This window comes from Balaenoptera acutorostrata, chromosome 2 (genome assembly GCF_949987535.1).
Source record: "Balaenoptera acutorostrata chromosome 2, mBalAcu1.1, whole genome shotgun sequence".
NCBI classification, from domain to species: Eukaryota; Metazoa; Chordata; class Mammalia; order Artiodactyla; family Balaenopteridae; genus Balaenoptera; species Balaenoptera acutorostrata.
In genome coordinates, this window is record NC_080065.1 from 118,133,448 (window position 1) to 118,156,668 (window position 23,221).

General features: G+C 54.9%; 1 protein-coding gene across 2 annotated transcripts; it reads left to right on the plus strand.

The window, feature by feature from the left end:
- The first annotated feature begins 2,697 nt into the window (after positions 1 to 2,697).
- PDLIM4 (PDZ and LIM domain 4) lies at positions 2,698 to 17,220 on the plus strand. Of its 2 annotated transcripts, XM_007188537.2 has the most exons (7): positions 2,698 to 2,872; positions 7,345 to 7,496; positions 11,273 to 11,354; positions 15,774 to 15,955; positions 16,172 to 16,335; positions 16,660 to 16,777; positions 16,909 to 17,220. In XM_007188537.2, exons 1-7 carry the CDS (start codon positions 2,780 to 2,782, stop codon positions 17,111 to 17,113), a joined length of 996 nt encoding a protein of 331 aa, XP_007188599.1. In that variant the 5' UTR covers positions 2,698 to 2,779; the 3' UTR covers positions 17,114 to 17,220. The 2 variants fall into 2 exon arrangements, with proteins under 2 accessions (XP_007188599.1, XP_007188600.1); XM_007188538.3 differs by lacking the exon at positions 16,660 to 16,777 and having other exon boundaries at positions 16,909 to 17,116.
- Positions 17,221 to 23,221: the final 6,001 nt, after the last annotated feature.

Here is a 23,221-nt window from a genome sequence, read left to right on the forward strand (position 1 = left end):
ATGTTTTTGAACACCCTCTGTGTGCCACGTCTCTGTGGGTGCTGGGGAAACATAAATAAATAAGATAGACGCAGTCCTTGTCCCCATGGATGCCTCTACCACAGCCCTGAGCAGGCATAGGCCATGGCATATGGAAAGCACTCAATACGTTTTTGTTGAATGAATAAAGAATGCATGAAATGAGCAGTCTGGTTATACTCAGCAGCACAGATGCCTGGTGGGGTGTGCAGTGAACAAGTGAAGGCCACTAGGGCAGAGGTGAGGCATGACTCAGCCACCACCATCCCCACCATGGAGAAGGCTCCCAGACCCTGTAAATTGTCCCATGACCTGGTGCTCCAGCATGATAGAGATTCAGCAATACAGCAGTCCCCCAGGAACGAGGACATTAAGCGTGAAAAGGAAATTCTGAGAGTTTCCTGGAGGGAGTATTGGGGATGCATTGGTAGCAGCTTGTCTAACCTGCTGTCCAGGATGCAGGGTATCTCAGGAGTGAGCCTACAGTGTGGCCCCTAAGAAGGGCTGCTTCCAGTCTCCAGGAGCACAGCCTTGTCCAGGCCTGTGTCCTGTGGGAGGGTGCTGTCAGAAGTGGGCCTCTGATGTCCTCTCAAGACAGGGATGCCATCAAGGACCCACTGTGGGGGATGACTGGCATGGACCCTGGAACTACCCCAGAAACTGCTCAATGAAATGGGGAAAGTTTATACACCTGATTCTAGAAGAGCCACTCCCCACCACACCCCTGTTTTCAACCCTGTGCGAGAAGCCTTCAGAGATGGATTACACAGCCCAGGTGCTGAGGGCTAGGAAAGTCATACTCGGGAGGATCACTTCTGCAAGGGGGTGATACTCTCCCCCCCAAATGGAAGTAAACAGGAAGGTAATGAAGGGATTTCATGATGGTGGGTGGCGGGGTTGGCAGTCCCTGGGGGTGTGTTAGTTGGGAGAAGGAAGCAACGTCTAAGGAAGAGTTTCAGGAATCCACTATGGGATGCCTTGGGCAGGAACTTCCACAGACTCCTGAGGTCCCCCTCCCCACAGCAAAGCTCTGCACCATTTTCATTCACCATGGCTCTTGGAGTCCCGATGAGGTTTCTGACCACCCAGCCATGCTGTGCACTTAATCCTCGGACAGTGAGTGATAGTGATAGTTGCCCCCAATCTTCACATCATTCAGTGGGGTCCAAGTCCTGGGGCGCCTCTGGCCTAAGGGTCCCCAAGAGACCATCCATCAGCTAACTCTCTTACTGGCCCTTCCACTCGGTCCCTGTTGAGCCTAAGTCTGTACAGAGCTGAGCAGAAACCTTCTCCCTCACAGTATTGAGAGCCCAATGGCTGGCACTCCCTGGATATGTATACATACACACACACACACCCCCATATACATCTTCCCACACACACACCACTGCCACACACACCACTCATGTTTCTCTGCCAGCTGAACAGACAGCAGCACCCCGTCTCCCAGAGAGGCATCCATATTCCACCCTGAAGGGCACCCGCACTTCCTTGGACTACCCTAAGTTTGTGCCTCTCAAGTGTCCTCCTTCTTGAGGTGTTACAGATCCCACAGACACCTTACCCCATAACCTGTTAGCATACCAAGGGCAGCATCCTTAACAGAACTTGGACAAGAGGGCACACAGGGTTATCAAGAATGGCTAAATTAGGGGCCCCTCAGGGTCTGTAACGACGGATAGTGCCGCCCTGATGTAGCCAGACCAAAGTGTCCAGGAGGGTCTGAGAGTGGTAAGTGGGGCCCCGGCTAGGCCATGGCACCTGCAAAGGCTGTCCCTGGAGGACAATGGTTGAGAGTGGAGAGAAGACTAGGGAGGGTCCCAAGAGAAGGGCTGCCCCAAATTCCACCCCCCTCAGTACTTCACACCCCTCCAACGTGGCACAGCCAAGACCCCAGCTACCCTAGCTGCTCCTTTTCTAGGTAGCCTGGGGAAACAAAGCTCCTTGCAAGGGAGGAGGGAAGGGGGTCATGCACGCAGGAATAAGACGTGGAAGGACAGGGCAGCTGGAAAAGGCCTGAGTGTCCTGGGGAAGCAATGACACCTGGAAGGACAAGACAGGGCACCTTGCTTCTAAACTCAAGTCAGCGGTCACCTCTTTCAGAGAGCCTTCCTGACCTCTCCGAATGAGGCTGGGTACTTTTTTGTTCCTGCTCCCATACTTGGCACTGCCCGCTATCATCCTGGGTCTGTGACACTGGCCCAGGCCTGCTCAGGCCCAGGGCTCCCCATCAGTGCTCGCTCGCTGTTCAGAGGACTCCTCGCACTGAGGGGTGGGATCGCAGTTTGCCTGCCAGGACCTTGAGGAGGTTTCGGAGCAAGGCACGGCCCCATCCCCCATCTGGGCTGCCCCTGCCCCCCATCCTTCCCCGGGCTGGGGCGCCGCCCCGCAGAAGCGACTTCAAAGGGCCAGGCTTGAGCTTCCACAGCCGGGCTCCGGTCCGCGGCCCGCAGAGCGGAGGCCCGGGCAGGATCTCGGACGTCGGGGCCGTTCCAGTCCCGGGTCTCTGAGAACCTGGCGGGGGTGCCGGGCTTCAGGCGGCCGGGGCTGAGGGGCGGGTCCTCTGAGCCCCCCGAAGTGGGAGGGTCGGGTCGGCCGCGGGGCCAATCCCGGCGCGCGGGGAGCAGGGGCGGGGGCCGGGCGAAGGGGGGTACGGGGGCGGGCAGGCCAGGGGCGGGGCGCGGCGTCCAGGCGGCGGCGGCGGCGACGGCGGCGGCTCCTCAGTGTCCGGCTCAAGCTCCGGCTGCAGCTCTGGCTCGCGATGCCCCACTCGGTGACCCTGCGCGGCCCTTCGCCCTGGGGCTTCCGCCTGGTGGGCGGCCGGGACTTCAGCGTACCCCTCACCATCTCGCGGGTGAGTCCAGCGGCCACAGGGCGGCGGGGAGGTCCTGAATCTGAGACCCGGTCCTTACAGTCCACCCGGGACCCGGATCCCCGACGTCCTGGAGGCTCGAAGGCCAAGGGTTGGCCTCGGTGACCCACAGGCTGTAGAGGAGGCTTCCAGGCTGGGCAGCGTCGCCACAGCCTCCTCCCCCTCCCGCTGGGCCTACCTGCCCTTATCCCTTGAAGGATTCCCCCCAAGAGTTCACAAACCAGCCTCCCTGCTGGCCTCATTTTGGGGGACTCACTGCAGGCCAAAGTCATGGGCCAGAGATCTGGACTGATCTCCAGAGGCCCAGAGATGCTGCTTCGACTGAACCCCGCCTGAAAATTACGAGCGAAATGACTTGAGAGACTCCTTCGCTTATCAAGGGTCCCTGCCAGTAGAGCTGGGTGATCCCAAGGAGGTCTGGGGTCCTCTCTGAAACTGAAGAAAGAAAGATCCATCCAGTTCCCCACTCTGGTTTTGGTCAGTCTCTCATCCATGACCTCACTTGTCCTAAGGGGAAGTGACCAGGAGGAATTTTTGGCTTCCAGGGGAAAGGGAGACTTGACTATGCAGTTGTGAGACCCCCTCACCACAAGACACACAAGGCCAGGGGCCAGGATAACCTCCGCCCAGTTCCTCAAGTTTCTATGGCCACGCACTGCCCCAGGTTTAGGCAGAGGAGGAGGAGGAGGGGGCACCACCCCGGGCGGTGGCTAATTTGAGGAGGACAGAGGAACAGAGGACATGACTCGGGCCCTGTCAGAGGGGGTGCCCAAACTGGGAAAGACAGGATCCTGGCCCAGCCTTGGGGTCCCATATTTGAAGGGCCAGAAGAGGGGACTCAGATGCTGCCCCTGGGGGTCCCAGCCTAGGGGACAGAAGAGGCGAGAACCCAGGTCCTGCCCTTGGGGGCTCCCAGTCTGAAGGGAAGAGAGAAGGGGACCTGGGGCCATCCCTTGACCCCATACAGGCTGCTCTGGTCTTCGGGGCCCTGTATCGGGGGAACTGAGAGCACCTTCCCCCCACCCTTCGGCCACCTCTCGCCATGGGGGCTGGACCAAGCTGGCTGGGCTTTCAGAGTCTTCTTTCCAGTTTAGGGGAAGGGGTGGGCACCTGGTGGAGCATGGAATCATGGAATCCCGTTTCTGGGGGCCAGGGTGACAGGCAGGCCCAGCTGTCCTGGGAGGATTCCCACATCTGCCCTCACCCCATGGCCACCAGGTCCCTGGGGCTGAGTGAGGTGGGCCTTCAACACATCCGGGAGCCTTTTATCTCCCACTTCCCTGAGAGAGCCCTGCTGGGGGCCTGTGTGTGTGTGTGAGAGAGAGAGAGAGAGAGAGAGAGAGAGCACACATCTGTGTCTGCCAGTGAGTGTCATGCTGTGTGTCCACCGAGGCAGGCTGTTGGGGGTGCTAGGCCAGCCGGCGGGCCAGGCACCCTGGGCGTGAGGCCGCTGACAGGCTCAGTGGCAGCGGCTGACGGCCGCAGGCAGCAGGGAGCAGAGACATCTGTTGCCCACGCGGCTGCCTGCCCGCCGAGGAAAGGCCTCCACACGTCACAGCGGCAGCAACAGCGGCGGCCTTGTTTGGAGCTAATCGGGATGCAGGCCACTGGCAGGCAGACAGGCTGGAAAGGGTTTACCAGGAAGAACACCCCTGCCTTGTTCCCCCAAAGTCACAGAGCAGCAGCTAAGGCCTGAGGAGCCAGGATGGCTGAGCCTGGGTTTGGGTGGGATCTGGGGAGATTTACGGGGCTGAGGAGGCACAGGCCACAGCTTGCCCAGCAGGTGCCTCAAGGGCAGGTCTACAGACACTGATGATATGTGGGAGTGTCCTCACCGAGGGGGTTCAAGACCCGACCCCTCCCATGCTTAAGGGACTTCCCCCACCCAGTGGAGACAGCCACACTCACACAGAGAGGAGGCTGGCTGCCTGGCAGAGCTGGGACTATGCAACCTCAGCCCACAAAGCTTCTGGGAGCCCCCCCAAACATTGCCCAGGGCTCCTTCCTCACAAACTATAGTGACCGCTGGCCTTGTAATCCTAATGGGTTGTTGCTACCAGGTCCCTAGAAACTAGTGCCTGGAATGAACACCACCAACTGTATGCCCAGCTCCCTGTAGGGGCTTTTTGCATCTAGGCCAGGTGGAGTGACACGGGGGCTTTAAATGTAGCTGCTATAGGTGAAGGGGCTGGTTCACGCCCCAGCCTCCCAGCTGACTTCACCACTCCCCTCTCTCTTCCTTCTGTCTGTTTATCCCGCACTCAGCAGCCAGAAGGATCAGCCTGAATTCAACTCTGTCCTGCGATTTCCCTGTTTAGAATTTTCTCGCCTGGGCCTACAAGGCCTGTAGGTCTGGTCCCTGCTTTTTCCTCTGATTTCATCTCTTCCACTCTCTCCTCACTGATATTTTGGTGATATTGTTGCCACAGGAACCTGCTTTTACTTTCACTCCCAGATGAGCCATTACACATGCTGATTCTTCTACTTGGGACACTCTCTCTCCCCTCACTCCCTTTTGCAGAAAAGCACACTGGTTAAGAGCATAGGATTTGGAATCGGTCTGGACTGAAATCCTAACTCTGCCGTTTATCAGTTGAGTGTCCTGTACTTCTCTGGACCTTGGTTTCCTCATCTAGGAAATAGGCTTGCCTTGAGGACTAATGAAACAATGCATGTAAAGGCAGTTGGAAGAGTCATGGTTTCCTGGCCTCACGCCCTCTCTGACCAGAACTCCCAAGCTAGCGGAGCTGGCAGAGTCCCAGCCACCCCTGCTTTCGAGAACTTCCTCCACCCACAGGGGCCTGAATGCACCCCTTGTGCTGGCTGAGTCATCCTGCAGCTAGCCACCCCCCTGAGGAAGAAGACTCCTCTCCAGCATGGGGACTGGGGCAAAGCGCCCCATCCCCAAAACCTCTCTTTCTTCATCTGAAAATAGGGATGAGAACAGCCTCTGTCTCATCAGGTGGTTGAGAGGTTGCCATGAGCTAGTTATGGCTAAAGCACTGAGCCCAGGCCATGTCACAGAGCAGGTATCGTGTAGGAGAGGGGGCCTAGAGCAGGGCCTTGGGGGGAGGGTGGGATGGTGCCAAGTGGGTGCCTTCCCTGGGAAGACAGGCCTGTGTAGGTGCCCATGCCCTACAAGGGAACATTAATGGTGGGCTGGTTGGCTGAGGGTAGCCTGCTCCAGAAGAACATTCCTTGGGGCAGCCTATTTCAGGGCAGGTTGCTTGGCAGTACCCACACCAGGACTCCAGCCAAGGAGCTGCCGGCACCTCAGCTTTGTCCACTCACTACAGAGAACTGGCTAAGCTGAGCCTGGCCAGGCCTCCAGGAGCTCCCACCCCCACAGGGACAGTGCCACTGACAGCTCTTGAGCCACAGCTTGAGAGGCTGGGAGGAATGAGGGTCCCTAAAGTCTCTTTCCAAAGGCTGTGCTGGGACCAGGGACAGGGTAAAGGATGTCCTTTTGCCTGAATTCCCCCCCAAGGCTGCTTACTTAGGCCTCCTGTGAGCCTATTCCCAACCTCATGTGGCACATGTCAAGGGACCAGCATTATAGGATGCTCCAGATGTGGACACTGCTTGACCCTCTGGGGTCAACAGTGGCACTGGGGTGGCCTGAGTGCCTGTCCTCCAGAGGAAGGGGAGGTGAAATTGTGACCCAGGAGTGCAGGCTGGCAGCTAAAAGTAGATGGCCCTCGACTTGCCTGGGTAGGTGACAGCACAGAATGAGGCACTAACAATGTTAGGGGAGCAGAGTGGTAAAGGGGGTCCACAGGGTACTGTGGGACCCCAGAGGAGAGGCTTCCAGGAGAAATGGCCTCTGCTGAGAGCCTGAGACCTGAAGGATGAGGAGGCGTTAGCTGGTAATTAGGGTTTGGGGTCAAAGGAAAGTGTGTTCCAGGTAGAGAGAACAGCATCTGTAGAAGTGCGGAGGTGAGAGCTATCTGGTACCCGTGAGTACCCCCTTGACGTTCAGATGGTCTGGATAGAGTGTGGGTGTGTGGAGGTAAATGCGGAGGGGTGGAATGAGAGGAAAAAAGGTCACTAAGGGTTTGAACGTCAGGTCAAGGGGCTACTATGTGGTCTGTCTGGGTGGGGCAATACAGGGTACATGTGACATGTCCATGCTTTGTATCTTCTGGAGAACACATATCCTTCTGTGTCCCTTGCATGTATGCAGGCTGCAAGAGTGACATCCCATTTGTCCCAGCCCAGAGGAAGCCCCTCTCATATGCCCTCATACCTCGCCAGACCTCCAGGTGCTAGAGTTGGGCTTGTTTAGAGCAGAGGCTCCAGCAAAGCCATGTGGGAACTCAACTTGCCCACCCACAGGTCACATTGGTAGCAGGGCTACACTGGCCTGGTTCTGAGGTTGGAAGGGGTCTAGAACAGAGCCTGCAGCAAGGCCACATAATGACCAGTGTCCAGCCATCTGGCTTGTCCATCCACAGGTCCATGCTGGCAGCAAGGCTGCCCTGGCTGCCCTGTGCCCTGGAGACCTGATCCAGGCCATCAATGGTGAGAGCACAGAGCTCATGACACACCTGGAGGCGCAGAACCGCATCAAGGGCTGCCATGACCACCTCACACTCTCCGTGAGCAGGTACGCACAGGGCAGGCTGGGCCAGGATGATGCGGGTGAATCAGGGGAGGCTCAGTTCTGGGGGGCCAGCATCCTGGGTGAGCTGGGCCTCACACAGCCTCTCTGCTTCAGCTCCCTGGCACCCCATTCCTATGGAGCAGCACTTTCACAGGGGTTTGACAGGCACTGTTTGGAGATGCAGGTGGCTTAAAAGAGGAAGAAGCCCCCATTTAACCTATGGCTGGAACTATGTTGGGGGACTTATGGCAGGGGGGTAGGCAGCCCAAAATCAGGACTGAACTAAGACCTTGAGTAGCCTCAAACCGGGGGTGAGGTGTGTGTGATTTCAGTCCTTTTCCCACCCATGAGTGACCAGCTTGATGACCAGTTCAAAGAATTTTATCGTTCAACACCTTGTTTAACTGTCAAACCAACTCGATAAGGTAAAACCTAATATAGTCTCCACTTTACACGTGAGACAACTGAGACTCAGAAAGTTTGGAGGGTGCTTCAAGTCACACAGTAGAGCAATGGGGAAGCAAGATTTGACCTCAGGTCTCTCTCACTCCCAAAGACTCCATTCCTTCTGCTTGACTGCTGACCACTTCTGCCAGCCCCACAGCTGCCCTGCCTCAGCTGTCCCCACTATGGCCCAAACCTCTGCCCTGCTTAAATCCGGATGCCGTGGACTGTGTAGTGCTATACTGCCCATCAGGAAGGGGAGGATTGGGGGGGTCACCAAGCCCCATCTGTGCCCTGGACGTGCTCCAGGATGGAAGGTCTACCTGGGGCATCTCCAGCCTTGCTCAGGCTGATGGCAGTCAGCTGGGTCCGGGCTGGGCGGGATCTCCCTCCCCATGTCTTGCCTAGATCCAGGGAAGTCAGACATAACTGCTCAGCTCTGCCACGTTTACTGTTAACAGCGACTTTCCACGACCCCATGTGGATGTGTGTAGGCGAATCCTCCCCAAACCACAACACGGCTAACCAGGCCTTAGAGCCAGCAGGGCATGGGGTAATTCATCGGCTCAGAGCCATTAAACATGGTGGGAAGCCTTCTGAAGTAGCCCCATTTATGTCTGGCCCGGGTCCGTGTTGAAGTCAGGACCCCTGACTCTGTTCTCAGCGCTGAGTGGGTCCAGCTGCAAGTCCAGGGCCTTGTACACTCCACCTGGCCCGCAGTGAGGATGCCCTGTCCTGGGAGTTCAGCAGAGCTGGCCCTCTTCCAGACTCTTTGGGCTCTTAGGCTCACCAGATGACCTCTGTGAGCCTGGGTTTCCTTCTCCATAAAGCAGGATCACATTCATCACCCTCTCTGAGACCGAGGTACAGGCTGGCTGGGGGAAGCATCAGCACTGCTCTGCCCACGAGGGGCCTCTGATGCCACCCAACTTGGCTGGGTTCCTGGGCCCTGATTCACCTCTGGCCTTGACTCTGCATGGCTGAATAAGGGAAGCCCTGGTAGTAGTGGGACAAGGGGCAGGGAAGGCTCACAGGGGGCCTGATTCAGGAGGTCCACAGAGGGAATGATGTCAGGGAAGGGTAGCAGGGTGGGGGCAGGGTGGAGGTCCCCCTTCCTTCCTTCCTTCCTTCCCTGGCCATTTGTTCCAAGCCAGGCATGGATGGAGCCAGGGGTCCACTGACCTGTTCCACACTGGGTGTTTTAGCCCCCAGATGCTGCCTGGCCATGGAGCAGGTGAGAGCACACTCTCTCCTATCACAGATCTGGGTTCCAGTCCCAGCTCTGCACTGGAGAACTGTGTTGTCCTAGTGATTTAATATCAGAGCCCTTAGCTTCCTCAACTTCAAAATGGGGGATCTGGGATTGAGTGAGGATGACATACAGGGTCTGCTCAGTCAGGGTGAAAACCTGGTGTCCTGTCCCCCAGCCCCCTATCTCTAATTCTCACACATGCAGATTCTGGGGGATCAAGACACAGGGGCCACCTTGATCTTCTGGGCCAGCATCTCTTCTCCTGGGTGCTTTCTCACCTGCAAGGCCTCTGATCCTGCTGTCTATCCTGCCTGTTGTGCCAGGACTTAGGCCTGAGCCCCCAAAGACCACCCCCAACATAGGGTCTGTGGAAGATTGGCCTGGTGAGCTGCTTGGAGGGAGCTACTCTGTGCCAGCACTCCCAGAGCTCTACCTAGGCCAGCTTCCCTACCTGCCCTCTTGCGTACAGAGGGCTGTAATCCTCCACAGACTTCTCCACAGGATCAAAAGTGAAGTAAAGGCCCAGCTTCCCCGCTATGCTTACTCTGTCCGGAACTCAGAGCCAGGTATCCAGCAATCCAAGCTAACCCACAATTTCTGGGCATGTTCTGTAGGTCCAGGACCTTCCTGGCATCAGCTGCAACCCTGGGGCCTCTGGTGAGGTCCCTGTCACCTATTACATGGGATACAAGATGGATTTGTACAGCCCACCCTTTGGTGAGCTTAAAGATGGCAGATGGAGCTACCTGCTCAGCCTTAAGTGTGGAGACCTGGGGGTGGAGGTTGACACATTAATAAGCCTCTCATTCCAATCTTATGCCTTTGGGCCACTCTGATGGCTCTGGGTACTTTGTACCCTCTGATCTTCAGACCTCAGGCTTGTACTTCTCTTCTGGGCAGGACTTCAAGGAAGTATAAGGCCAAATAGCCACACAAGCTGTCCTAGGTTTATTCCAGCAGAGTTCTGAGTGCATAGAGACCATAGTTAGAGCTGTGAGTTAGGGCAGTCAGTTGGGAGCCTGGCTGAGGGGGCTGGAGCCAGATGCCAGTGGGGGGTGGAACAGCAGAGCCTTGGTGCCACAGGCCCGTGAAAGGCTGTGGAGAAGAGAGGTAGCCTGCAGGGAACCAAGAAATGGGCAATGTGAGGAAGAGCAGAGTGAGTGTGGACTACACGTGTAATCAGATTGTTAAAATCCTCTGCTGAGTCGGGGGAGAGGGGCAGGGTTGAGCTGCTAGCCCAGTGGTAAGACCCCTGAGAAGACCCAGGAAGCCCTGTGGGGCAGAGTGGGGACATTATTCCCCTTCGGTGTAACCAGCCTCACTCACACCCACCTGCCAATCCGGGGTCCACACACCCTCCTGGCCTACCTTCTCACAGGACTACTCAGTGGCAGGACTGGGCCCCAGGCCTGTAGCCTCTCGGCCCCGCCTGCCCCCGCTTATGGCAGGTTTATGATGTTTTTCTCCCTCCTGAGTGGTGTTTGGCTTTTGGTTTCTATGGCGAAGCAGGAATTTCCTAATGGCCTGTTTCCCATCTGGGCTGGGCAGACATTGGTGATGACTCTGCCAGCGGCAGCAGGAGGGGAGGTGCACCCCTCAGAGCCTCCATTCCACTTTTCCTAGGCCCACGGATGCCTGACTCCCAGGCCCTGTCAGAGGCTGTGAATGGAAGCGGGATGAGTGGATGGGCTCCTAGCTGATCAACGTGTAAGGCCTGGCTTGCTCCGCCACGAGCTTGGCCCTCTTTATGCTGAGCTTCCGTAGGCCACAGAGAGGGTGGAAAGGTGGGGAAGCTGCAGGGCTTCCTTTCTAGGAACCAGACCAGAGGGGGAAGGAGCAGCTGGTGGAGAAGGGGCACACAGCCTACCCCAGGTGAGTGGCAGATCTAGAGTTGTGTCTCCTTGCCACGAAGGCCAGCATTCTGGTGCAGGGGAAAGAGTTGGGGTAGTATCCTTATCCATGCAGGGTACCAAGCCTGGTCCTGGGTGGCCCTGGGCCCAGACCCCAGCGCTTCTTGGTCCTAGTTCCCAGGCATGGTGGGCTAGTAAGCACAGATTTCTGACCATCCTAATTCCTGCCACAGGCCTGAAGGCAGGAGCTGGCCCAATACCCCAGAGGACAGCAAGGCTCAGGCACACAGGATCCACATCGATCCCGAGGCCCAGGTATGTACGTATACCACCTGGCCTGGCCTGGCCTCTCCTAGCTCAGAGCAAGCCCAGGGCAGAGAGGCCAGACCTTGTCCATGGGTTTAACTGCATTGGATGTCCTCACTGTGGTTCTCAGATGCCCAGGTCAGAGACTGAAGCAGAAGACTTCTCTGGGCTCTGTCCATGCCCCATCAGGTGCTCCCAAGGTGACGGGTACCTGCTGTGGGCTCTGCCAGTACTCTAAGCAGTCCTGGATTCTGGGACAATAGTGCCTGTGGTGGGCAGGGACTGGGCCAGGCCTTGGCTCAGGGCTACCACCTACCCAGCTGGGTTTCACTCCATCGCCCAGTGTTGCCAGATCAGGAGGAAGTCGCCAGGCTTGGGGGAGGGGTGGGGGACAGCCATAGGCTGTGGAGTGACCTCAGGCTATGGGGCACTCTTCTGTCTCATCCCAGCCTTGGGCACCTACCTGGCCAGAGCCAACCTTAGAATATAAGGCACTGCCTTGCCCTATCCAAGACTGAAGTTTTCTCCTAGCCATTCTGTGATTGCAGCTAGCAGACCTCAGGCTGCAGGCCTGTCTGCTCAGTCACCTTTCTGTGTGTGACAAGAGTCACAGCTATGGTGCTGTCCTCAAGGAGAGTGAGGTGGAGCCAGGCTGCTTTAGGGCCTCATTTTGCCATGGGCTTGAGGGGTGGCCAAGTGGGCAAAGCTGAGGTATCCAGAGTGAACTCGTTATTTCTGGGCCACTGAGTTTGGGCAAGGCGGAGACTCGACTGGTCTATGATGGAGCCAGAACTTGGGACCCAGCATGTGGGACCATGGCCCCCTGGGCCTGCTCATATCCACTTTCTCTCCATGGAGGATTTGCTGTACCAGAGGGAATGATTTGCCATGGCCTCTCCCTCACCCCCTATCCCAGTCCCCATCTTTCTCTGACATTTGTTCCCTACCTTGCTTTTGCTGGCATCCCTGAGGCCAGGTGCTTACCATATGCCCATTCTGGAAGGGGAGAGGCACCTAGCAGTTCGGGGATGGCAGAAGCCAGGGGTCAAAGGAGTCCGGAGTAGGTATATGACTCAAGGGGTCAGAGAGGGCTCCCTGGAAGAGGGGGTATCCAAGCCAAGACCTGAGGGTCTGGAAGAATAAGGGAGGCAAAGGGGCATGGAGAGAAGTGTGCCACATACAAAGTGAAGCACATACAAAGGCCCAGAGGTGAGATTGTGCACCGTAGGTTCAGAGAAAAAAGTCCCAGGGGTGGCAGGGGGCAGAGGTGAGGGCTGAGGGCACAGAGAGGCTCTCGGTTTCTTCTACCCAGGACCTCAGCTGTTCTTCAAGAGATTTGTGGCCACACCTGGGTCTCAGAAGCTTGCTCTGGTAGTGCCATGGACCCATGGGGACAGGGGCTGGGGGGCATAGACAAATCACCCAGACTTGACATGGGCAAAACGGGAATAGCGTAGTACAGGCCCCCAGCTCATGCGTGAGCCCAGCTCTCGTGTGTAAGCGCCAAGATGGATAGGACAAGGGGGCCTGAGCTTTGGAATATGAAGCTCAGGTCTGTTGAGTCCTCCAGGAGAGGCTCTGGGCCAGTGGGGCTGGGGGCTGGAGAACAGCTCCCTCTGTCCCACACTTTCCCTCACTGACCTCCTCAAGGGCCAGGCTGCTGGGGGCTCAGGCTGGAAGCAGGGGGATTTTCCACAAGCAACAGGGCAGCACCTCAGGTGCTGCCCCCCTTTTGTACTTAAGAGGTCATGAGCTCCATGGGGGGGGACAGAAACACCCCCACCCAGCCCCTGTAGGGCCGTGTCCTCAGGAACACAGATACAGCGCCCATTGTCTCCATACTGCTCCCATCCTCTACCTGCAGGGGGGAGGGCGGTGGGCCCAGCTGGAGCCATCACAGGAGGGGAAGACCACAGCTGGCCCTAAGACCAGCACAAGGTACCCTGGCTCTCACCAACTGGGGCTTCAGGCCCACCTTCCATGTGGGGTCACTGGAGACTCCTTCTTTCAGGCCTCACGTGGAAACACAGCCCAGAGTGGAGGAAGGATGGTGATCAGGAAAGGTTTCCCGGAGAGGGTGACATTTGAACTGAGAACCAGGTGATGGGTTAAGGCAAGCCAGGTGCAGCAGGCAGTGCAGGACTCAGCCTGTCCTCTCCAGACCAGCAGGGAGCTGGAGCTTGGCCTCTGGGAGGTGCCACCTGCTCACCTGGATTTAGTGCCCACCTCCGTCTAAGTTGAGTGTCCCAGATTCTGACCACAGTCATGCTGGAGCTGATGAGCAAGCTAGCAGTTACCCCCATGCTGCTGACTAGCACACTGAGGCTTCAACAACCAAGTCGGCAGCTGGCGGGTACTCAGACATGGGGAACACATGGTACCAGGCACACCATGGAGAAGGGAAATCCCGGAATGGGGGCTCAGGAATGCCCATGACAGCCATTCATCCAACAATGGATGTGTGCCAGGCACTATGCTAAGTGCTTTGTATGCAACTGACTCATTTTATCTCCACGAGGAACTTATGATATAGAAACCATCATCCCCATTTCACAGATGAAGAAACTGAGATTCAGAGAGGTGATGTAACTTGCTCAGTGAACGAGTGATAGAGCTGAGACTCAAACCAACACTGAGGTCACCACGTGTGTCCTAACCACTGAGTTCAGACCTAGAGAGGCTGCTGCATGGGTGGCCGTGGGAGGGGCAGTGGCTCTGATGACCCTGCAATAAACTCCCACACCCTGCTGGGTGGGGGTCAGTGAGGGCTTCCTCCCTCCAGGCCCCTCCAGCCCCCCTTTCCTGTTGAAGCCTCTTCTGTACGGGGCCCAGCCCTGCCCCCACGGCCCATGGCCCATCTGGTCCCCATTAGAGGCCAGGCCAGCCCCGGCCTGCCTGCCCTGCAGACACATGTGTGAGAGTGCTCAGGTTTCTCAGAGGCTAAGGCTAAGGGTTTTTCTGCTGCTGTTGCCTCGTTGATGGGGGCCCACCTGGGCAGTGAGAGACCCCCTCTCCTTTGTCTGTTGGGTTGGGAGAAGTTGGGACACCACCCCCATTCAGTCACTCAGCTGCTAGTCTGCCCATTCCTCACGCCCCTGCCCACCTCAGAGCCTGTAGAAAGCAGCAGCTTGGGCAAAGACCTGCAGGCTCAACTGTGCCCCAGCTGGAGGCTGACCGAGTCCAAGGCTTGCTCTTTCCCTCTAGGGTAGGTGTCCTTTCCTCCCCACCTAGCATCCCTGTTCACACTGTAGAGGGGAGGAACAATTTACATGTCACCTCCCAGACTGAGGCTGAGAACACCTTCATGGCCTGGGCTCTTGGGGCCCACCCTAAAGTCAGGCTGCTCTGGCCACCAACTGTGTCATGGAGGTCACCATGGTCATCCCCAGCATGACCAGCACTGGCTCCGAGTATATGTAACTGTGTCTGTGTGATTAGGTGTATGTAGGTGGAGGACTGGCTGGTGCCTATGTGTTGCCTTCATGCATGGGTATGTCTGTAAATGTATTTGTGAGAGTGTGCATGCCTGTTATCACACTGCTGAGGGCAGGCTTGTGTGCCTGCAAGCGAGGGGCAACATGGCCCTGGACTCTGCAGGGACAAAGATCTGAAGTCCCCATTCAGAAACCACGCCTGCAAAGAGACTGACCTCTTCTCATGGACTGAGGAGGCATTTTCAGGGCATTCCTCCTCAAATGTTTCAGCCGTGGGCATCAGGCTGGCTGTGGGGTGGTGGTGTGGGGAGCTTTGAGCCCTGGCCAAGCCTTTGCCCCTACCTGCTATGTCTACAGAAGGCCACCTATTTTGGCCTGGGAAGCAGGAAATGGGGGAAAAAATACAGGCCTGGAGGGGGCTGACCTCACAATGGTACCTTTAAACCTCAGCCTGCTCCCACTAAAGGGTCTTGGGACACAATGATTGATGACCCTTCCTGGCTGCAGAACAGGAATTCCTTTTTTGCATTCCTAGCCATGGGCCCATCCAGTACCCAGCACAGTTCTGACAGGGAAGAAGACTTTGTTATCAGGACCACCTCTGCAAGGAAGCCACACACTCAGAACCAGACATGCTGGCCTTAAAAAGCTTCTTGGGATGGTCCTGCCCCAACACTGTCCCCCATGGGCACTGGTAGTCAGAACCACCACAGGGCTCATGAGCCAACGTTGAGTCTCAGGGACTCAGGTTTTTGCGTCTGACTTTCCATGAGCATTTCTCATTTCTGCAGGGATTGAACCAGGCCCAAGGCTCAGCCTTTCCCCACAAACCCCTTCCCTGACCGGGCACCATAGCCGAGAGATGCCCGAGCAAGAGTAGCCAGCCAACACCCAAGAAGGCTTGGCATAGCAGGGCAGGGGTGGGTGTACAAGGAATGGCCAGAGGTCCTACCCCAGAGGGTCTCCCAGTGCCTCAGGCTCCTCTCTCTCCTAGGATGGCAGTCCAGCGACAAGCAGGTGGCCCTCAGCCACGGGCCTTGGGCCAGAAGATGGCAGGCCAGGCCTGGGATCTCCTTACGGGCAGTCACCTCGCCTCCCAGTCCCTCACAATGGCAGCAGCAGTGAGGCTACTTTACTGGCCCAGATGGGCACCCTGCACGTGTCTCCACCCCACAGGTAGTACAGAGGCATAATCTTTGATGCCATACCCAGATCCCATCCTAATCCCCGATGCCTTAAATCTCACACCAGGTCCCATCCTGACCCTTAACACTTGATCCTTGGGTCTCAGCTGATTGCCTTCTGACTCATGAAACCTCACCACACCCTTGAGCTGGCAGAGTGAAGGCTGGTACTGCAACCCTGTCCCTTAGTGCATCTTCTTTCGCCCAGCACTGACCTGGCCAGAGGCCTTTCGCGGAGCCGCGACTGCGGAGTAGACCTGGGCTCAGAGGTGTACAGGATGCTTCGGGAGTCGGCGGAGCCCACGGCTGCGGAGCCCAAGCAGTCAGGCTCCTTCCGCTACTTGCAGGGCATGCTAGAGGCCGGCGAGGGCGGTAAGATTTTACCTCACCCGCCTTCCCCGCTCCCTGAGGTACCGAACTTCGCGCCCCCAACAAGCCCAAGCCACGCCTTTGCGACCCCACGTCCGGCCTCCCGGCCATTAGCCCCTCCCCCGTGTCCTCAGCGCGCTCCCACACACCTCGCTGCGCCCGGGCTTTCTCATTCCCGCCCAACCCCTGTCGCCCTTCCAACCCCCGTCCCAGTCTCTGTGCCGATGGCTACGGAAGCAGGGCCCAGCCCCACACTCCGCAGAAATGAAGTTTTTCCCTTTTCTGACCTCCGCACCGGGCTCTTGCCAATCGTGCTCTGGCTTTCAGGGGAACGGCCCGGGCCTGGCGGCCCCCGGAACCTCAAGCCCACGGCGGGCAAGCTAGGCGCTCCGCTGAGCGGCCTGCAGGGGCTGCCGGAGTGCACGCGCTGCGGCCACGGCATCGTGTGAGTACCTCCCCTGTCTTCCCCACCCGCCCCCCAACCCCGTGGTCCCCTGACCCCGCCCGAGGCCCTTAGTGGGGGCGTGCTCTCGGATCGGTTAGCCCCTGACGCTGTCCTCTCCGATCACCCATCAGGGGTACCATCGTCAAGGCGCGGGACAAGCTCTACCACCCCGAGTGCTTCATGTGCAGCGACTGCGGCCTGAACCTCAAGCAGCGGGGTTACTTCTTTCTGGACGACCGGCTCTACTGCGAAAGCCACGCCAAGGCGCGCGTCAAGCCGCCTGAGGGCTACGACGTGGTGGCGGTGTACCCCAATGCCAAGGTGGAACTCGTCTGAGCCGCTCCCGGAACCTCCCATCCCCGACTCTGCTTTTTTTAATGTCCCCGCGCACCCGTGTAAATATGTTTGCGCCCTGCGTCTCTAATAAACTCCCTCTGCTTGGCCTCAACCGTGTCGGTGCCCTGGCCTGCCTCCCTCCAGCACAGGCCATGGCTCTCGAGTGCTACACCTGTTCAGGTGCCAAGCATTTTCTTAGGCACTGGGTGCAAGGGGGAGCAAGACAGGTACTGTGCTGCCCTCAAGGAAGCCACAGCCTGGGTGGATGGCAGACATGAATCACAAGGGCAGTCCTGTTAATAGGGAAGCGAGGTCTGAGGTGCTAGAAGGGGACGTCATGCCAAAGGGTTTGAGCTGGATGGAGTCAGGGAAGGTGTCAGCTGAGAACTAAGGGATGAGGGAGGGAAGAGCTCTACAGGGTGAGGAACTGTGTGCAAAGATATGTCAAAGGCGAGCACAGGCAGCAAAGGCCCCGTGTGGGCACCAGCAGGAGCGCGGGCGGCCCCTAGCAGCCGCAGGAGGGACTGCCCCGCGGGGGATAGGACTGGGGAGATCACCGGTTTGGCTGGGGGCGGTACCTGCCTCCCGGCAATCTCAGCATTTCTTTCTTCCGGGTTTCTTCCCGTCCTCTCCGATCCCCCCGCCCCCACCCCCACCCCCAATGTATTCTTTCCTTCTTTCTCCTTTCCCACTCTCCCCACCAGGGAGCGCGCAGGGCGCGCGCGCGCGCGTGTGTGTGTGTGTGTGTGTGTGTGCGCGCGTGTGTGTGTGTAAGATTTTAGTAGAAAGAAAAGAACACTCGCCTCCAGAGTACACGCCACTCCTTCTCGGAAGCCTGGCCTTTCACAGCTCGGTTGCACACTCCTGTAGAGACTCGCACTTTTAAAAAATATAAGTGGTAGCAGAGTTGGTGAATTGTGGCTGTTCGCACTCGATGACGCATCCTGGACTCCGGGTCACGTGGATCTACCCTCTCCTTAGGTTGCTCGGAAGAGGAAGCAGCCTCGTTTATTTAGTGAGCCCCGAGTAATGGACGGTTGTGCTATATTCAGTCTTGTACTATCACAAACCACAAAAGACTGTTACTGTTGCAGCAAAAATAGAAATGAGACTCTTCTGATAAACAAGGAAAATAAGAAACAATGAGCAGGCTGGGGAAACAGCATAAACAGGCCTGAAAGAATTAATCAATCTTGGTTATACTTTAGCTGTTACTACTAACAAACACTTGTAGCTAGACTTGTCCTTCACAAAGCTAAGCAAAACTAATTACTCTCTGATTCCATATGAATTGTACCCTGCACCTGGCACTTACTCTTGCTGCATTCTCTTGTAGCAAATCACCCCTCTTAGCTGTTTACATTTCAGAAAGAAGGTCGCAGGCCAATAACCCAGGGATGAACAGACCCAATTACCAGGCTGCCTGACGCCAGCAGTAACTGTTTTAAAATATTGCAAGAAGAAGAATGCAAGACATTCACCACTTTGATCCTTTTCACTTACCCTGGACTGCGGGTTCCACCTATAAGACCCCCTGTAATTCCCTAGGACAGAGAGGCACAGTTCTTGAGGCACTGCCAGCTCTGTCTTCCCTTCTGCATGGAAGAAAAATAAAGCCATCTCTCTCTTCCTCCAAAATCTCTGTCTCTGTATTTCTGTTCGGCATTGTTGCACAGGGAAGCCGACATTTCGGCAACATTACCAATTCACACTCTCACCATCAGCACATGACAGTACTCATTTCCTCACGCTCTTGCAACACAGGGTATTACCAGGGTTTTATTTTTCATTTTTGCCAATCTGATAAGTAAAATGCGATATGTAGTTACTTTAATTTGCATTTCTCTGATTACCAGGGATGAGCATTCATTCAACAAACATTTGTTGTGTTTGCAGGTGGGTGCTGAATGAACATGGAACAAAATGGTCTTCTCCCTCCAAGAATTCCTCTAAACCCTTCACTCATTTTTCTGAGGATTAACTTCTCAATGATAGATAGGAACTTTTCATATTTTTGCAAGAATCTTTGTTACTAGACCCTATTCCACTGAAATATTTTATTATTGAAACTATCATATTGATTTAATTATTACCTCTTAAAGAGTTTAACGTGCTAATCTCTCCTCCTTGTTCTTCATTTACAAACTTGCCAAGGTTATTCTCATACACTTTCAATTGTCCAGAGATTTAGACTCAGTATCAGGCTCTGGAAAAACAGACAACAAACCCCTTTGAACCATGACTGGGGTTGCCCTGATTCTAGAGACTCACTTGGGGAGAACTGGCTAGAGTCCTTTCCTCCCAGAGAATACTGTGATCTGTGCTTATTCTGCATTTATTCATGTTGATGAAATAAAAATTCAGATTTTAAGGCAAGACCAAAAAAATTTAAACATAAAACTTTTTCTCTGCCCTTTAGCCTCCTCCCTCCCCTTAGTGTGCACTGCGCAGCTGCCATGTGCGTTAACTAGACCTCCCCAATGGCAGAAATACCTCCTCAACCATAAACATCAATTTTTCTCCTGGTGCCAGCCATGTAACTCTTAGAAGGTAACATTCCTTTCTCAATCCTGTAAGGGGTCATGATGACACACCACCACTTGCCTTGTATGTACCTACATCTTTGGTGAACTTTATGTACAATGCCAGTGTATAATTTTCCTTAAAGATAGCGATTGGTGCAGAATAGACTGGTCAGACGACCTGGGTAAATACTGGGCCCCACCTAGTGGAAGTTCTTAGCTTAAATACTTACTTATGACCTTATTAATGTTACTCGATATATTTCTTATATTCTGCCTATTTTGCCAGATTATTGTTTCTTGCATTACCAAATGTGTGACTGAGCCTCAGATAAAATTAATGATGATTAGGCAACTTGAAATGACTGACCAAATATATAGTTCTATAAGATCAATGAGTGTGATAGTGTAACTCTAAATATGTGAAGAAGCAACAAGAGAGCACCATTTCCTGGACCATAACAGACTAGTGAGATAGGCAGTCCAGAGGCCTTTGGTTACTGTTAACAGGGCCTAGTCCAGTAATAGCACATTGAGTGGCCTATCAATGAAATCCTTGACTGACCTGGGAATGAACATTCCTAGTGCCATGGGACAAATTGGTCATGAAATGGTCCCCAAACCTTGGTTGAAATTAAGACCGAAAGGGAAGGGATTGTAAAATAAAGAATGTTGCCCACCATCCAGTTCTACAAGAATCAAGTCATTAGCCACTGCAGTCACTGACCTACAGTAGACCCTGAAAAGAATTCAAGGCAAAGATCAGGATGAGGCACTCTGTGTTCTGGGAAAAGTGGCAGAACAGGCCTTCAGAGAGTTAGATATTTTCAGGAGTAATTTTTAAGAATCTTGATTCTTGCATCTTCCCATACTGAGAAAAGCACTAAAACCATTAACTAAGATATCTGTTGCTCATGGCTAGCAGCAACCTTCTACTGAGATGTGACCTGGATTGCTAGTATCCACTTAACCAAAATCACATATATACTGACCTCCCCACCTACCTCTATGAACAGTTCTCAGAGTGCTCTCAGACTGTCTCCTGGGCTATAATCCTCAGTTTGGCTCAAATAAAATATTTCATTTCTCTCTTAGGTTGACTATTGATTAACTTTTTTCATTGACAGAGTGTAGTACTCTGGTATATTTTTATTTCCATTTTCTTCTTATAGATCTTGTGTTCCTGCTTTAATTTGTTCCTAGGAATTTCTTCCAAGGCTCCTCCCACGGACCCCACCCTTCCCCTCCCTCAAGGAGCACAGGGCAGTGTGCAAGTGTCCTCTGAGAAGTGCGTGGCTGGAGTCTTGCGCCCTGGTCCTGCAGGCCTATGCAGTCTGCAGACAAGGTCAGGCACCACCCGCTCATACGGTGAGCAGAGGACTGGCCCGCAGTGGGGGAAGCTATTAGACTCAGGATCTCCAGTGAAAAAATCCTGTAGCCTCAGGCACAGGCCCCCACTCCTCTCCCAGACTCAAACCTGCCGAAACCTGGCTCCCCACTCCCAGCAGGCGCCCTTACTCGCCTTAATCCCACAGTCACCACCTCCCCACACAGGGCCTACCCACCCCAATTGAGGGGTCCTCCAGTTACCTAGGTACCATCAAGATCATGATCAAGCAAAGCTGCAGCAACTGTTGTGGAGACTCAGCCTCTGTTCACCAGTGCTGAATAGAAACTCGGAAACAGAGTTTTGGGGTGAAATAGAGAAGAATAGCTTTTATTGCCTTGCCAGGCAAAGGAGGCCACAGTGAGCTAATGCCCTCGAGACTCTGTGACCCACCTTGGAGGGGGTAGTGAGGAGTTTTATAGTGTTCAAGGAGCAGGGCATTATCAGCCTGTGGACAGTTCTCAGACTGGTTGGCATAAGGTGAAGTTTCAAGCATCATCAACCTTCTGGCTTTAACCAGTCTAGGGTCTATGTTCTTGGGGTCAGCAGTTTTCATCTGGTGGGAGGGGGGCTGCTTCCTATAAAAACAGCTTAGTAATGTGTGTCAGGCCTTTATATCTTTCAGGGAACTGGGAGTTCGGTGATTCTGCCATGTGACAGATTTATAGTCTAATTTTTACCATTTCCCCAGCCCAACAGCTATTCTTTGTTTCTACATCTTCACATTTCCCAATCACTAACTCTTGAGTCAGCCTTTTACTTCAAAAGACGAGGACACAGGGGCTTGTACACGGTTTCACAACCAGATCAACACTTGCCAAGGTAGGCATCCTGCGGGGAGGGGCGGGGGTGGGCAGTAGCCAAGAGGAGTGGCGCCAGAGCTGCCAGTCTTCCCTGCTTCAAGGCCCAGGCTCTGCCCAGTCCCCCAACTACCTTCTTTGCCCAGGGGCCCTGACTGACCCCAAATGTGCTGGACCATGAAAAGCTTGGGACAAGCTGTGGAACAAGGTCTTTGTGACCCAGGGTCCCAGTCCTGAGACGGGGCAGCCGAATCTCCAGGAGGAGACACAGATCTAGGGTCCCTAATTCAGAGATCCCAGCCCACCTGCCCCAGACCGACCCCTTGTTATTGTCCCAAAACCTGCCCCTCTCTCACGTCTTCACCTCAGGGGCCTTCAAACCAGAGACTTGGACATCATCCTCTACACCTTCTCCCCAGCCATCCCATCCTACCCATCACTGTGTCTGGGGTTCTGCCTCCTAAGCATTTCTGGGGTCCATTTCAGGACAGCTGGAGAATTCTCTTATTCTCTTGCTTCATGGACCCCCTCCCCTGGCCAACATGGCCCCAAGGCCCTCAGGATAGAGCCCCTGACCGATCAATTGTAGGCCTACCATTTAAGACCTCTTGGACTGCGGGTTGCTGACTGACTGTGCGTTCTTACTTCCTCTGCTACACAAGACTGTTCACCATTCTTTGAGCAATCCTGGCTTTTCATACCCTCAGACCTTTTCTCAAGCTCGAAATGCCTTTATTCTTTCTTCTTCATTCAGCAAACTCCTACTCACTTTTTAAGGCCCAGCTCCACTGTCCCCTCCCCTAGAGCAAAACCTTGGCCGGCCCATCCCCAGGCAAAATCAGTAGTAGTTCCCATCCACATGCCCTCCATCCTACCCCTTCCATTCCTTCCTGGTGCTTCTGACACAGCCTGTTATCTCCTTGGTCAGAGCCTGGCCCAGACCTACCACCATCCTGCCCAGATCTCAGGTCAGGCACGGAGAGGTGCAGGGGCCCTGGGGCCAGCACCTACCCTCTCTCTCACACACACATACCTTGGGCGTCCCTGCCTCTTACCACTTTCCTCCTCACCTTGCTCTCCTAGTTTCTGCTGGCATACTGCCTAAACCCTCAAGAGGAGGTAAGGCCTAGAGGGCAACTGCTTCACTCCTGCATCCTCAACCTCAACCTCAACTCATTCATTCAACTAATTATTTACTAAGAATCTACTATGTTCCAGGCATTGTGCTACATACTAGGAGACATTTTGAACAAACATATTTTTTTTTTTGAACAAACATATTTAAAAAGCACAGATGATAAGCAGTGCCTAATGGAAATAAATAGGATACTACAGTAGAAAATAAGGAGTGAGGGAGCATCTGTGTGGATATCTGGGCAAACTGCATTTCAGGCCAAGG